The sequence below is a fragment of the Ovis canadensis genome, chromosome 12 (genome assembly GCF_042477335.2).
Source record: "Ovis canadensis isolate MfBH-ARS-UI-01 breed Bighorn chromosome 12, ARS-UI_OviCan_v2, whole genome shotgun sequence".
In the NCBI taxonomy this organism is placed as follows: Eukaryota; Metazoa; Chordata; class Mammalia; order Artiodactyla; family Bovidae; genus Ovis; species Ovis canadensis.
The window spans coordinates 59,952,017-59,967,819 of record NC_091256.1 but is presented as its reverse complement, the minus strand read 5'-3'; the positions used below and the strand labels follow the sequence as shown (position 1 = coordinate 59,967,819).

General features: G+C 60.8%; 1 protein-coding gene across 4 annotated transcripts in view; it reads left to right on the top strand.

Annotated features, from left to right (window-relative positions):
* TP73 (tumor protein p73) overlaps window positions 1-12,296 on the top strand; it is a 73,871-nt gene extending 61,575 nt beyond the window's left edge. For all 4 annotated transcript variants that reach the window (XM_069545805.1, XM_069545806.1, XM_069545807.1 and 1 more), the window contains 10 exons: window positions 4,396-4,582; window positions 4,936-5,051; window positions 6,452-6,561; window positions 6,887-7,029; window positions 7,390-7,478; window positions 8,235-8,359; window positions 8,781-8,929; window positions 9,185-9,323; window positions 9,691-9,784; window positions 11,253-12,296. In XM_069545805.1, coding sequence (XP_069401906.1) covers window positions 4,396-4,582; window positions 4,936-5,051; window positions 6,452-6,561; window positions 6,887-7,029; window positions 7,390-7,478; window positions 8,235-8,359; window positions 8,781-8,929; window positions 9,185-9,323; window positions 9,691-9,784; window positions 11,253-11,591 — 1,491 coding nt within the window. In that variant the 3' untranslated portion in view covers window positions 11,592-12,296. The remainder of the gene's footprint in view (window positions 1-4,395; window positions 4,583-4,935; window positions 5,052-6,451; window positions 6,562-6,886; window positions 7,030-7,389; window positions 7,479-8,234; window positions 8,360-8,780; window positions 8,930-9,184; window positions 9,324-9,690; window positions 9,785-11,252) is intronic.
* The last annotated feature ends 3,507 nt before the right edge of the window (window positions 12,297-15,803 follow it).

Genomic DNA, 15,803 nt, shown 5'->3' with positions numbered 1-15,803 from the left:
AGCTGCCTGGGACCCCACAAAACTTCTTGCCAAGTGCTCTGCTGATCTACTCAGGAGCTTTTCTAGGGTGAGTGAGGGTCTGTGGTCTTGGGGAGGTCCTCAAAGGGTCCATAACCCAAGAGCAGGGAGAAACGTGGGTGTGAGCACCAGTGCATGCATGCACACACACACAGAAAGCAGATAAAAGTGGTCTATAAAAAAATCATTAAAAAAAATAAAGCCCCCACTGCGGGCCCCGTCTCCCAGAATCTGTTGTAACAGATTCACCCAAGCTGGTTAACGGTATTTGCGGTTTGCAAGACGCTACACGTCCCTGGAAAATGACAGACAAGTTATTATCACCTCTCCACTCTGCTCCTGCCCAAACCTGCCCATGCCGGGCACCCAGCTGCCGAGGAGCGGGCGCGAGGAAATTAACAGCCACCACGCCGCACCCGCCACCCGCCGCCCTCTCCCCCATCACCCCCGCACCAGCCCTGCCAGGCCTGCTGCTTCCAGCCAGGCCAGGCCCATCGTGAGCTGGGCGGGGGACGGGGAGGCGTGGATCTGAGGGGAAGAGCTGGTGGGGGCGGGATGGGCACACACCAGCGTTTGGGCGAACCATTTCCTGCAAACACGAAGGAACACACGCATCCCCGAACAGGCAAGTCCTGACGGCTCTGTGTCAACAGCCGAAGATAAATAAGATTTTATCAGCTCGGAATCTGTTGAAACACATCCATCTAGCGGTCCTAGGGAAGGAAAGGCAGGCGGTGGGGAGAGAGGAACTGTCTCCACGTGATCTTTCTTACAGAACTGAAGAGGACCCAGGAGCCCTCCTCCCTGCCCCGTGCCCAGGATGGCCTGAGGCCCCGGGGCTCTGGGAGGAGGGGGAGGAGCTGGAGGAGGGGTGGAGGGCTCCTTCATTCCCTCCAGGTCCCACACTGCACCCAACCACTGGTATGCCCCCCGCCCCTCCGGCCTGCCCCCTCCCCTCCCAGGCTTCCCTCCTGCCCTGCAGGCCAGCGACCACAGGTGTCACCACTGATGCTACCAGGGTGCGGAGACCTCAGGTCTCTCTCTCTGATGCTACTGGACTCTGGCCAAGCTGGACATCTGTGGATCCACCCACTGCTGGAGTGGGGGCATGACCTGTGTGTGTGCCCGAAGGCCACAAGAGCAGCCAGTAGGGAGGGCAGCAGTGGGTTGGGGGGGCACCCCTATGGGGAGCGGTGCAGAGCCAGTGACTGGCCTTGCTAGAACCACAGAGGGAAGAGTGTCCTCTGTACCCTCACCGCTGGCCGGTGAGGCACACCAGGTGGTGGTGTGCTCCCAGCCTAGCCAGCTTTTGGCTTTCACCAGGGTGGCCTGGCTGCCGCTGCCCGACGGTACCAGGGACAGCTCCCGGCAGCTCCTCCCAGAGGGTGGGGCGTCCTCAGCTCTGGCGGAGGTGGCCGGTGGGGCTGGGGCAGGCAGCCCAGGGGGAAAGGCTGCGTGGGTGGGGCGGGGGTTCTGAAGCCAGGGGGTGATCAGGGAGCCTGGGGGGTTGGGGTAGGGGGGCAGCAGCTTTGCACCTCCCAAGGCTGAGCCTGGAGCCTGGCTCCACCCTGTTGGCTCTATTCCCTCCTCAGTGGGGCTGCCAGGAATGCCTGGTCTTGGTAGACCTTATCCATCTCAGGGCTTGGGCGGGAGCACAAGTCAGAGGGTGAATAGGACTCCCGGAGGGGGACCTGCACAGCCGACGGTCATGTCATAGAAAGGTCTGTCCAGTGGTTAAGGCGTCCCAGCTGTCCAGCCCAGAGCTGAAACGGACACAGTGCCCAGACCTCAGGCAGTCTCGCTATGCAGACCACCCCCCAGTAGTCCAGGCCAACTTTTTGCAGTCCTTTGCATGCCCCTCCCAGTCCTGGGTCACCTCATTCCCTGGGCCCTCCGAAGGCAGGTGGGTTGCCTGCAGGGGAGGAAGCCCCCTCTGGGATCCAACAGCCACAGCAGGAGGCCATGAGGCTGCGTGGCCTTTGGGCATGAGCTGTGAGCCTTGGCTAAGTCTAGATTTTTCTGGGGGTGGAGGGCCGCTTGGCTCATTTCCTTAGTGAGCCAAGAGCTGGGCAAACACCAGGCGTTCAACAAAGGCTCGCCAAGTGGATGGCTCCCAGCATCCCAGCTTCTTCCTCCATCACTGCTTGTATTCAGGTCCCTGTAGTCCACCTGAGGCCTGCCATTCCCTGTGAGGCCCTCCTCCACCAGGAAGACCCCCTGGGTAATCCTCTGGAGCTCCTCCATGACGATGACCAGGTAGTTTCATCCCGAGACTAAGTGCACACTTGGCTCACGTCAGGGACGGTCCCTGAAGCCTCATACGTGGGTGAACAAAAGAACTGGGCCCTCGGCTGGCACTTGGGGTTTGCTTTGGGCTAGGCTACTGCTGCCTGGGCACAGATCTCGAGACAGGACACTCAGCCGATCTCCCAAACTGGTGAAGGGGCAGCATTTATCCTGATGGGGACACAGGAGGTCAGCGGTCACCTCCCTGGGATGCAAGCTGCCCCCTGCCGTGTGGCCTCTGAGCCTGCTGTCTGGCAGCTGAGGGCCCACCTGCATCCATAGCGGGTGTGCCTGCCTGCAGCAGCGGGGTTGCAGGCACAAGTGGACAGAGCATCTGGGAGGGGACAAGCCCTGTGGGCATCCGATCTCTTCAGTGACAGGGGTACAAGGGCGCTCGTCTTGTAGCCAGCGCCGAGGGAGTTGGGCAGGGTCCCCATCCCCCAGGACGCCACTAGGGAGACCCTCCCACTTGTTCCCCAAGCCCCCCAGACCCACCGCAGGGACAGGGCAGTGTTTCTGGCTGGGTTTCAGTTCATCAGAGGAAGGACAGCTGTGCTGCTCAGGGCCAAGGGTGCTGAGGGGCAGGGACCCTTTTCCCCTGGGCTCAGGGTGAGCTCCATCTCCCTTGCTCTTCCTGGACTTGGAGTGGCTGAGGTTAGAGTCCCTGATGGTCCACTGTGTCCCTTGGTGGCCAGGGAGGCAGTGCAAGTGGCCAGGGTGGCCTTCGTCTATGGGTCATGGTGTCAGGCGCCAGCTTCCTTGGCAAAGGTAGGCTCAGACCTGCTCATCCTCTGGACTGCAGCAGCCCAGTCTCCAGTCTGACCCCACACGCCATGGTGTGGTGTGCTGGGGGCTTCCGAGTCTTCTGGCTGGGGTAACTCCAAGTCCCCCAGGCTTGTGGGGGGACCCAGGGGTGTGGCACAGGGACAGGAAGCATCCTGTGACTTTGAGACCTCGATGTTCCCCACTGTCTCTGTGGATGGAATGGGCTATGAGGAGCCCCCGATGGGCCCCCATGAGCCAGTCACTGGAGAACAGCCAGCTTAGAAATGAGTGGACACCCCTGTTTCCAAGGGGTGTCCACTTGTCCCTTCCATCAAGGCCACTTTGGACTCGTGAGAGCCAACCTGGGTCCTCAGGTGGGCCACCTGGACCTCTGGGCACTGGCCCTGGGGGTCCCTGCAGGTGGCGTGGCATCATCCCATCCTCCCTGGGTCAGGGGTTTCTGTTAGGGGTCCTGGGGCTCCGTGGTCAAAGCCCCCCACTTGCAGTGGCCAGAACCCAACCGCAGGGCTGGCCCCTCCAAGGATGGTCCAAGGAGTCCCTGTGCCTGTCTCCTCTGCACAAATGCCAGAAGACCTGACTTCAGGCTTTTAAACCCAGCACGGGATGCTGCACCTCACTCCTCAAACCACTACGGCCTGGAGGCTTAAGGTCCACAGGCTTGAGGCACCAGACCTGGCTCCCAGCCCCGCTCTCCAGCAGCTCTTCCTCACTTTGCTCTCCTTTACTATCTCCCAGAGTTTGTTCAAACTCATGTCCATTGAGTCGGTGATGCTATCTAACCATCTCATCCTCCGCCACCTTCTCATTTTGCCTTCAATCTTTCCCAGCATCTGGGTCTTTTCCAGTGAGTCATCTCTTCACATCAGGTGGCCAAATTATTGGAGCTTCAGCTTCAGCATCAGTCTTTCCAATGAACATTCAGAGTTGATTTCCTTTAGGATTGACTGGTTTGATCCTGCAGTCCAAGGGACTCTGAAGAGTCTTTTCCAGCACTACAATTTGAAAGCATCAATTCTTCAGCACTCAGCCTTCTTTATGGTCCAATTCTCATCCATAAAATGGACCTAATGGCACCTCCTTCTCCAACCAGTGAGATCCAGACAGAAAGCACATCCTCCTGGCTGCACAGAGCACTCGGCACCTGCTGAGTGGGGCTGGGGAGAAGCTGGGAGGGAAGGATGCCCAGAAGTGTCCAGCGAGGGCCGTCATCCCAGGGCTTAGGGTGGGGACTCCTGGCTGGGCGCAGCAGGCGGAGGTGTGGCTCTGGGCCGACCAGCCTCACCGCGACCCCCCCATCCCCTGCAGTACTCCCCGCTGCTGAAGAAGCTCTACTGCCAAATCGCCAAGACGTGTCCCATCCAGATCAAGGTGTCCGCCCCGCCGCCCCCAGGCACCGCCATCCGTGCCATGCCTGTCTATAAGAAGGCGGAGCATGTGACCGAGGTCGTGAAGCGCTGCCCCAACCACGAGCTCGGTCGGGACTTCAATGAAGGTGAGTGTCCCCGCCCCCTCCTCTGCCCCTCAGCACCCTGGAGGGAAGGGGAGGGCTAGCCCGGCCTCCTACTTGGAGGCAGCAGATCCAATGGGAGGGCGCTGACAAGCGGGCTCAGCATCCACCTTGCCTGTCCTGTGTCCTGCCAGCTCTGCCCGGGGCCTTGGGTATCGGGTGGGCGGGCGGGTGGAGCGGGGTAGGGCTGCTGGGTCAGATGCCCTGGGCATCTGTGAGAGCTGCCTGCCGCCTGCGTCCCCCTGGGAGGCCCCAAGGCAGCTACGATGTGCCCGGCACAGGGGTGCAGCCCCTGGCTGGCACGGTCGGTCTCTGAAGCGGCTCACTCCTCTTGGCAGGACAGTCCGCTCCCGCCAGCCACCTCATCCGCGTGGAGGGCAACAACCTCTCGCAGTACGTGGACGACCCAGTCACCGGCCGGCAGAGCGTCATGGTGCCCTATGAGCCCCCCCAGGTAGGGAGCCGGACTTCCTTAGTGTCCAGAGTTAAGTCCAGCTGTGGGCTCCTCCCTCGTCTTCCCATCTGTCCATCAGTCCCTCCCAGCCTGACCCTCAGCTTGGGGGCAGCCCCTCCAGCCTCCTCTGGGCATCTGCACCCCCAGCTTGCCCTTCGTCCCCCTTCCTGGTTCTGGGCTCTGGGGAGGGAGGGACTCGGGTCAGGGGGAGTCAGCCAGGTGGAATGGGTTGTGGGGGGCCCCCCCGAGGAGAAGAGGGCAGACCTGCAGTCGGGGGCATGGTGCTACTTCACCCCCACCCTGGACCTGAGACCCCTCCCCCAGTGCTGTAGCCAGTCCTTTAGGCATTCCCACTCTGGGCCTCATTCCTGTACCTGGTTCCCCAGAAGCCCCCGTGCTTCCCTAAGGAACAGCCCTTCTGTCAGTGGGACCAGGGCCCTGGGAGGGGTTTCCACCCTGGTTTCCCTCCCCCAGCCCTCAGCCTCCAGCCCAGCTATCACCTCTACGACTGGCCAGGAAAGCAGGTCTCTCCCGCCCCCTGGTGGCGGCCACGTGCTAGGAGTTCTGTGAAAGGCCAGATTTCCTAAGCCATCCTCCAGACCCAGGGCGACCGCAACAACTGCACATTTTGTGGTCCTAGGATGCCCCCGGGGTCACAAGTCCTAGGTCCATAAACTTCCAGCAACCAGTGTATGTGGAGCCCACTCGGACAGGTCTGGTCCCTCCCTCTGCCAGCGCAGTGCCCAGGAGAGCCCACACTGCAAAACACACACCTGTGCCCACAGGGGCCTGTGCTCATACCCAGCTGCCGGGGCAACCTCCAGCCTGTGTCAGGGTGGGGAGGTGGTGGGGGCAACCACCATGGCTCTCTTGGTTCCCACATCCAGCACAGCACGTGGCACTCAGTGTAGTGTGTGAATGGATGGGTTGTAGTCAGACAAGTGGATGCAGGCACGGATGGGGCATGGGGGATGGATGGATGTGTGGATGGATACACGCCTGGGTGCAGAGATGATGGACAGATGGTGGGTGGATAAATGGATAGTTGGTGGATGGATGGAAGGATGGGTGGATGAAAATAGATAGATAGATGGATGATGGATGGATAGGGGCTGAGGGATGGATAGATAGATGCATGGATGAATACATGCATGGATGATAGACAGATGGTGAATAGATAAATGGATGGATGATGAATGATGCATAGGAGGATGGGTGGATGGAAGTAGATGGGTAGATGGATGGTGAATGGGTGGATAGATGGCAGAGGGCCAGAGGGCCCAGCAGCCTCTTGCCCACCGGAGATGTGAGGGATGGGTGCTTGGAAGCCCAGGAGCCCCCACGCCTGTGGGTTGAGGCCACCTGCTGACACCACAGCCTCCTTGCCTCCCTGTGTGCAGGTGGGAACAGAGTTCACCACCATCCTGTACAACTTCATGTGCAACAGCAGCTGTGTTGGGGGCATGAACCGGCGGCCCATCCTCATCATCATCACCCTGGAGACGCGGGAGTGAGTCTGCTGGAGGTGGGAGTGGGGAGGTGGGAGGGCAGGGATTTGGGCCAGTGCTGCTGGGGGTCTTGCCGGGGAGACAGCCATGACCTAGGAGGGGTGCTGGCCCTGGAGGCAAGTTTGGGGAGGGGCCTTGCAGGCCATGTGCTGGGAGGGGCTGCAGGGGCAGGCACCACCCTGGGAGGGAGGCAGGAGACCTGGTGTCCTGGAGCAGCTGTGCTCTCAGCCCTGAGCCCTGGGCCCATCAAGGCCAGTCCCGTGGGGTTCAAGGCATGTGGGGAAGGTGGGCCCCTAGAGCTCACAGTTCTGGCTGTGCCCTTGACAGCGGACAGGTGCTGGGCCGCCGGTCTTTCGAGGGCCGCATCTGTGCCTGTCCTGGCCGAGACCGCAAAGCAGATGAAGACCACTACCGTGAGCAGCAGGCCCTCAATGAGAGTGCTGCCAAGAGCGGGGCTGCCAGCAAGCGTGGTGAGCGGGGCTCGGGGCAGGGGCAAGGGCGGAGGGCAACTCTGGACTGTCAGAGCCAGGCCACCCTTGGGACAAGCTGGACCGGTCTGGAGACTTTCGGGAAACATGCAAGCCTGTTTCCAGGGGACAGAGTGAGCCCTGCCCATGTGGCTGCCCCCTCAGTCCACTCTGTCCAGCCTGGGTGGCCGCTCGAGTTTGCTCATCCAAGTGGGTGACTGGTCTCCAGGTCTGTCCATGAGGGACACCTCAGGGAGGTCGGCTCAGGCCGGGTGGTGGGGTGAGGTGAGGGGGTTAGCTTGGCTCACCTGCGTATGCTCCACCTCCTCCATGCCTGCTCACAAAGCCCCTGACCTCTGCCAGCCTTCAAGCAGAGCCCCCCTACTGTTCCTGCCCTGGGCACCAACGTGAAGAAGAGGCGGCATGGTGACGATGACGTGTACTACATGCATGTGAGTCCCACGGCTGCAGGGCCAGGCCAGGGCATGGCAGTGCTAGGGGGAGACCCAGGGCCCCGGGGGTGGCAGGTGCCATCCAGCATGCCCTGACAGCTGAGACCCCAAGATCTGTGAATCCCAGAAAGGAGAACCAGGGCCCAGAGAGCTGGACTGGCCACAAGGGGAGCAGGTCCACTGATGGAGCTCCCAGAGCAGAAGGGCTCGTGACGGATACAGTGCGCAGGGCAATGCAGACCCCCACCCAAGGGAGCATGTGGGAGGAATCCCACAGCCTGGTGGGCCCCAGTGCATCACCGAGCCGGGAGTATAGGCTGCCCTGTGATGCGGCCACCCCGGCACAGATAAATCCCTACCTGCTTTGCTAGGACTGGTCTCCATGACGTGAGCTTGTTTGTCTTTCAAGGACTTGTCTTGAGGCCTTCAAGAATGAGTTCCTTGTTCTAGAAGCCCCATGTTTGTCCAGGGCCCCTCCACCCCAGTACCCCAGGTCTGCTGAGCTCTAAAAAGAGGGGACAGTGTGGCAAAGACTCCGGGGTAGTAAGGGGTGGGTGTGGTTTGCATGGACAGGAGCCAGCCCTCCAGCTTCGCTCAGACCTACTTCTGGAGAGGAGAGCAGACCCCATGGCTGCAGGGGCTGGGGAGCCCTGAGAAAGAAGAGGCACTCCCCTGCGCCAGGAGGTGGGGGGGTTCTGGGGCCAGGCAGTGTCTACGTGTCCTGGGCAGGCAGAGGGTCCGCTTGTCTGTGCTCAGGTGCGGGGCCGGGAGAACTTTGAGATCCTGATGAAGGTCAAGGAGAGCCTGGAGCTGATGGAGCTGGTGCCCCAGCAGCTGGTGGACTCCTACCGGCAGCAGCAGCAGCAGCTCCTGCAGAGGCCGTGAGTGCAGCCCCTCCACCTCCGCCCCCAACCCCATTCCTCCGGGTCTTACCCACCTGTCTGATGTGGGGAAAGATGGGGCTGGATGACCCAGCAGGGAAAACACAGCAGCACTAGGCAGTACCCCTCCTCCAGGAAGGCTCCCTGAACTGCAGCATCTCAGCCTAGAAGTCTGCTGAGTGGAGGCCAGGAAGGGGTGGTCAGGGCGACACAGACCCATCAAGAACAGATCTGGTTCCAGGGTCAAAAACGGCCCCCCTCTGGCTCCTACCCATTGCCCAGGTCCTGCCTTTGAGTGAGTGTGGCCACTGTCAGGCAGGGAGGCTGGGCTAGAGGCATGCACTCTGACCCCGGTGTAGGCGGGGTCTTCAGGCCCCTGCAGCAGGGGGCTTCACTCAGAGTTGCTGTTCCTTCTGATCAGGAGCCACCTTCAGCCTCCATCGTATGGGCCTGTCCTCTCGCCCATGAGCAAAGCACATGGGGCTGTCAACAAGCTGCCCTCAGTCAACCAGCTGGTTGGCCAGCCTCCCCCGCATGGCTCAGCGGCTGGGCCCAACCTGGGACCCATGGGTGAGTGGCTTGGACAGGGTGGCTGGGGTGGGGGGTTGGGGAGCCTGGCTCCAGACCCTCTTGCCCAGCTCAGGACCGCTCAGGGCTCTTGCTGGCTGGGCCCTCCAGCAGTTCTGGCCTGAGAGCAGGAGGCACGGTCCCCTCTGTCCACTCCAGGTCTTGGGGAGGGCTGAGCCTTACGAGCCTCCCCCACACAGCCTGGGACACCTGCCCTGGCCTGCCCCTCTCTGACTGTCCCACCTGCTTTCTGCCCAGGCCCCGGGATACTCAACAACCACAGCCACACCCTGCCGGCCAACGGGGAGATGAATGGTGGCCCCAACTCCCAGTCCATGGTCTCGGGGTCCCACTGTACCCCGCCACCCCCCTACCATGCTGACCCCAGCCTGGTCAGGTACGTGGGCTGCTGCTGGGTGCTGCCACAAACCCAGTAACCTCAGCCCTGGTGGCTCCTGGCCGCCTGGCCCCAAGCCCGAGGTAGGGGTCTCTGCCTGCTGCCCCTTGCAGCTGGTGCCGTCCCTGCTCCGCTGTCTGGAGAGCGGATAGGGGGAGGCGGGTAGTGAGCCTCCAGCAGGTGCTCGGAAGGCGGGCACAGAAAGCCAGGGGCTCCCTGGAGGCTGTGCCCAGGTGAGCGTGGGCTGGAAGCTGTGGCCACACTGGGCTGGGTGGGGAGACCTGGGGGTGGCCAGTTTCCACTGAGATGGGCCATACAGCCAGGTTTTTACAAGTTAACGCTGCTCTGTTTCCCCAATTCTCTGCAGTTTTCTAACAGGATTGGGGTGTCCAAACTGCATCGAGTATTTCACCTCCCAGGGCTTACAGAACATTTACCACCTACAGAACCTGACGATAGAGGTAACTGCCCAGTGGGGCAGGCATGGAGAACCCACCCCCAGACCAGCGTGGGCCCTGTCTGCAGGCCAGGGAACTTTCTCCTCTTGCGGTGCAGTCCCTCCATTTCCCGTCTAACCATGTAAGGGGGGCTGGGGAGTTTGGAAAACACTTCTTCCTGCAAGTAGCCAAATCTACTTGCTTACACCCAGCATCATGTGGCTGGAAAGGACTTGCCCCGAGTCCCTCATCTGGACTTGAGTCTCTGTCCTGTGGCCTTTGATCTGGGGGTGGGCTGTCTCCAAGGCATGATGAATTCCAGAAGGGGAAGTCCAGGAGGGATCTGCTGCTGGTTTAGCTCAGCACTGTTTACACGGGGGGAACTGAGGCCCAAACCGCTTGCCATGCACCCATAGCAGCTAAATGTCTGGTCCAAGGTGTGCAGGGCTAGAAGTGCCCCACCCTTGGCATCCTGACCCCTGACCCACAGACAGAAGCTGGTCTTTGGGTTAAACCACAGTCCCAGCAACAAGCACTCATGGGGCTTCCCAGGTGACTCTAGTGGTAAAGAATCCATCTGCCAATGCAGGAGATACAAGAGACACGGGTTCAGTTCCTGGGTCAGGAAGATCCCCTGGAGGAGGGAATGGCAACCCACTCCAGTATTCTTGCCTGGAGAATCCCATGGACAGAGGAGCCTGGAGGGCTGCGGTCCATGGCGTCGTAGAGTCAGACACGACTGAAGCGACTTAGCACAGTGTACAGCCTGAAGTTGTCTTGAGTGTAATGACTGTTAGCTGGAGGCCAGGAGACACAGCTGTCGGGCCAGATCCCAGGGCTCCAACTCAGTGGCCTGGAGCCTCTGTTGGTCCTGCTCCAGAGTCGACCCTGGGACAGAGGCCCGCTCCCGGGACAGAGGCCCGCTCCCCGGCCAAAGGATGCGGGTTTGCCAGAGGGAGCGGGGCCAGTGGCTCAGAGGGCAGCCTTGTCCTCTGTCCACTATCTTCTCTGATCTGTCCCTGGTGGCCCCACTGGACTAGCTCAAGGCCTGTTAACCCTCCCTCACCAGTTGATGCGTTGCTTGCGGGGGTGGAAGGAAATGGGGTGACAGGAACCTGAGGCTCTGCTTTGTCCTAAAGGGTGGGACCCGGCCCTAAGGCTGGGAGGCAGGGGTCCTCCAGCACCTGGCATGGGGGGACCCCATCTGTTTCTCTGACTGTGATCAGAGTAACCAAGCCCTATGCTGCTCCCATGACCTCAGCACCCCACTCCTACCCATGTCATTTCTTGTCTCTCCTGTCCTGTCGAGGGCAGAATTGGGTGTGGCCAGACCACCTGGCACAGCGGCATCCGGCACTGTCTACTTCTGTGCCCCCACCCCTGCCCCCCTACAATGGGGGCTCCTCCCCTCCCTCCTGGTCCCCCAGCAGCTGTGCAGGGCAGGTGATGTCCCTAGTGGGGGGAGGGCAGAGCCTGACAGCTGCTCCTGCAGGACCTGGGGACCCTGAAGATCCCCGACCAGTACCGCATGACCATCTGGAGGGGCCTCCAGGACCTGAAGCAGAGCCACGACTATGGCGCCCAGCAGCTGATCCGCTCCAGCAGCAACGCGGCCACCATCGCCATCGGGGGCTCGGGGGAACTTCAGCGCCAGCGGGTCATGGAGGCTGTGCACTTCCGCGTGCGCCACACCATCACCATCCCCAACCGCGGGGGCCCCGCCGGGGGCGCGGGGCCCGACGAGTGGGCCGACTTCGGCTTCGACCTCCCAGACTGCAAGTCCCGCAAACAGTCAATTAAAGAGGAGTTCACGGAGAGCGAGGCCAACTGAGTAGGGAGGACACGGCCAGAACCCCTACCCCCGTGCTACCGACGCGGAGAGCGGAGAGGGCGGAGTCTCGGCGGAGAGGGTGGAGTCTCCGGGCTGGCGGTCCAGGAAGCCTAGCTGGATGCTGCTTCCTCCCAGTCACCAACTGGCCTGGGAGGCAGGACTCCTGGGCTGCGCCGGTGAAGTGGGGAGGCCTTCGGAGCTGTGCTGAGGATGCGCATCCAGGGTCCGTCCTCTTGGGGGCTCACCTTCCCTGCCTCTCCTTCCTGGGGGTCTCTGCTGACAACTGCCAAAAAGTGTTTTTCGATGTCTCTGGCTCTGGGTAGGGATGAGGGGCTCTGTGCTAGTCCCTAACACGTTTGTTCTCCAGTCCAGTCTCCAGACTACTTCTCTGCCCGAGGCTGGTCCCTCTGCTGGTCTTGAGGGTCGGTCTGTCCCTTGCACCCTTGTCCACTGGTGTAAAACCCGCTGCGGCCACCTCCCACTTCCTGCCCCGAACAAAATCCCAAGTTTCACTGGAATTGGGAAGACTGGTCCCTCCTGGGAGGCAAGGAAACTTTGGGTGAATGGCCTGCATCCAGCCCCCATGCCAACACCTCTGGCCACAGTGCCCTTCCTCCAGTGGCCCCCTGAGCATAGACACGGACACAGTTTCCTCAGACCACTGGGAATTGTCAACATTTGATAAAATGATGCCCTTTTTCTACATGTGGGTGAGCCTTTTCTTTTTTTTAACTTTTGTTCTGAATGTGTGTGTAAACAAGATGGGCTAAGAAAGGGGCCAGCCGGGTGGGATCCATAGCAGGCAGGGGTCGGTCACTTGCTCCTCCATTCGGGGATGGGAGAACAGAGCCGGCTGTAGCCACGGCCCCACCCTTCTCCCTGGGAGGCTGTGTTCTGTGTGGGAGGGGCCCTCTGTCTTCACAGTGCTGAGGCCAGTGGAGGGGGTCCTGGCCTCTATGGGCAGCTTGAGGAGCGGGCTGGGAGAGACAGCGTCTGCAGCCCCCAGGGCAATGGGACCAGTTCTGTCTGCAGAGAGCCTTCTGAGCCAGAAGCAGGACCACAGGGGTCGTGGGCGAGGGGATGAGGCAGGAGGGATGCAGGGAAGCCTGACTCCTGTGTAAGCTGAGACATCACCTGGTACTTTCCTAACACCTGTCTGTCCCTCACTCTGCATGGTTCCCCATGGTTAGTCGGTCATCAGCTGAGCCCTCCTGTCTCTAAATCATGGGGAAGTGCAAGGCTCCCAGACCAGGGGCTGATGCGGACAGAGCCCTAACCGCTGTTTGGGTTCTTTCCCTTGCCATAATCCCCACCCTGCCCCCAGCCCTGGGAAGTTAGGAAGCAGCAGACTATGATCACTCAGGTCCACTCTGAAGCCAGGCTCTCAGTCCTGGGGTTCAAGTGCCAGTTCCTGTGTTCCGTTCCCAGGCTCTTCAGAGGAGGGCACTGGGTGGGGGTAGGGGGCACCAGGGGGTGGGGTGGGAGGGGTGGGGTGTCTGCTGTACTCAGTGGCTCGGAGCCCAGTCGGGAATGGAGCTCCAGAGCCAGCTCCGTCCCTGGCTGGCCAGCAGTGGCCCTCCAGACCAGGGCTTTACGCTGGACATGGAGTTTGCACACTGCCTGGTTCTGCTTATTTAAAAAGCATTGTGTGAATGCAGGTGCCAGAGTCTAGGGTGACAGCCCCCTCCCCCCACACCATAAGCTCCCTGTGAAGCTCCTTGAGGTGGGAGGGGGCGTCATCAGCACCTGGAGGCCCCGCCCACAGCCAGGCCTGAGAGCCTGGGGACAAGAGCCAGCTCGGCCCCTGGGGGCCTGCAGCCCCCCTGGAGCACACACCCTGGCGGCATCATCACAGCGGCCTTAGGATCAGGGCTGCTGGGCTGGTGGGGGCAGGAGGAGGGGTGTGGGTTTCGGTTTCCCTTCTCACCCTCACAGGGCCTGGGTCAGTACACTGTTCGTGCGGTTCAGATGAGGAGACTGAGCCACAGACCTTGGGTCTGAGCCCAGGGTCACAGCCGGCTGCTGTGGGGTAGGGCATGTGCTCCAGCGCACACGCAGGGCCCCCCAGTCATGGCCCATCAGGAGCCACAGGCCTTTCCTCCAGGTCCTGGGGGTCCATGAACCCAGCTGAGAAGTAGCTGAGCTCCTGGGGCTCCCGTGGCTGTCCCTCAGGCTCATTCCATTGGCCGGTGGGGAGGCCCTCGGGTGCTCCTGAAGCTGGGAGGCTGCAACATGCAGGCAGAGGGCAGGCAGACCCCCATTACGGAGGCAGAGGAGACACATTCCTGCGGAGGGCCAAGCACAGGCTCCCTGCTCCCATGCCACAGGTGGGGAGCTCCAGCGGTCCTGGACCTTTGTTCCTCGCACTGATGGAGAAGCAACCTTGAGAACTGATTCAGTGGGGATTCCATCATGGTCACAGGAACACACACAGGAGCAACGGCCCTTACAGGCCCTTAAAAATAAAGAGAAGACAAACCTGTGAGCTGTGAGGTTTCCCAGATGGGAAGAGGAGGGCAGGAAGCTGGCCAGGCCCAGCACAGCTGCTCAATCTCCAACAGCCCTTCCTGGCTGCTGGGGGGTGGTCACCCACCCAGATCTGGGTGGCACCTTCAGTGGCTTTCGTCCGGGGACATGCAGGGACCGGGGACATGGTCATGCCAACCTTGCAGACACAAACATTTGCTTCTGTTTTATTGGCTAAAGCACTTTAAGGTTTTAAAAAAACACACCACTCCCGTTGGTAATGTAAGGCAATGCTTCTTTCAGCAGTATTGATGGATCTATTCTGACCGTATTATTACCCTCTCTTGGGAATGTAATCTCGGGAAAACGTGTTCTTTTAGCTGTGTTTTGATGGGACTTTTTGGGTTTGTTACGTAATAAAGCCTGGATCCCAATGACTGACGCTTATGACTGAATCGGATTCAAGGACAAGAGCATACGTGACACGAGCCACCCAGCGTGCTCCCCTCCTTTGTCCGGTGTTGTCAGTGTGTGACGCTCCCAGGAGCCCTCCTGCCCTGCACCGCAGAGCCGAGTGCTCCGCGGGGATATGCAGGGACTTGCGTCCAAGGATGACTTGAGGGGTAACACCGGGTTCTGTCCCAGGGCTGCTGGCTCAGCTCACGGGACTGGTTGCGGCCGAGCCACCTCAGGCCTCCTGGGAGCAGGGTCCAGAGTCCCTCTCAGGAAGGTCTTCCCCGCGTCGCTGTAGACAGCCCTCCCTCTGTCTCGAGTTGAGGTTCACGTTTCTCTGCAAACTCAGGAGCTCGTCCAGTCAGCCAAGCTCAGTCTCCAGGGCACGGGGCTGGAGAGGGCTTCATTCTGTCCCTCAGGTCTCAGGTTCCTGAACGTCAGACCTGTGAATGAAGGACTTGGGTTCTGTCATGGCAAAAGGAGAGCGCTCAAAACCCGTTCAACCTTGAGACAGGCTCGAGGCTTTCTAGACATGTTGCTGAAACCAAGGGGAACAAGGTGAGACGGAGCCCTGCCCACCACCCGGCCCCGCCCTCGCCCCGCCTTCCTGGACGGGGCTCTTGGCGTGCCCTCCTCCACACACCTCAAAGAACTAGGCGAGATGGAGCCCCGCCCACCTCCCCGGGCCCGCCTTCCTGGGCGGGGCTCATGGCGTCCCCTACTCCAGAGTCCGACAGCCCACCAGCTCCGGCGGCGGCTGCGGCGGCGCACAAGCACAGCAGAGAGGAGCTACCCCATAGTCCGAGGTCAGGGGTGGTGGCCGAGGTAGTCCAAGGAGTGGTGGCTCCGCGGGGAGGGCTGAGAGGAGCTGCTTCACGTTCAAGGTCAGGAGGGGCAGCGGTGAGGAGCTACCCCTCGTCCAAGGTAGGAGAAACCCAAGTAAGACGGTAGGTGTTGCAAGAGGGCATCAGAGGGCCGACACACTGAAACCACACTCACAGAAAACTAGTCAATCTAATCACAAGAGGACCACAGTTCAGTCGCTCAGTCATGTCCAACTCTTTGCAACCCCATGAATCGCAGCACGCCAGGCCTCCCTGTCCATCACCAACTCCCGGAGTTCATCCAGACTCACTGTCCATTGAGTCAGTGATGCCATCCAGCCATCTCATTCTCTGTCGTCCTCTTCTCCTCCTGCCCCCAATCCCTCCCAGCATCAGAGTCTTTTCCAATGAGTCAACTCTTCCCATGAGGTGGCCAAAGTACTGCAGTTTCAGCTTAAGCATCATTCCT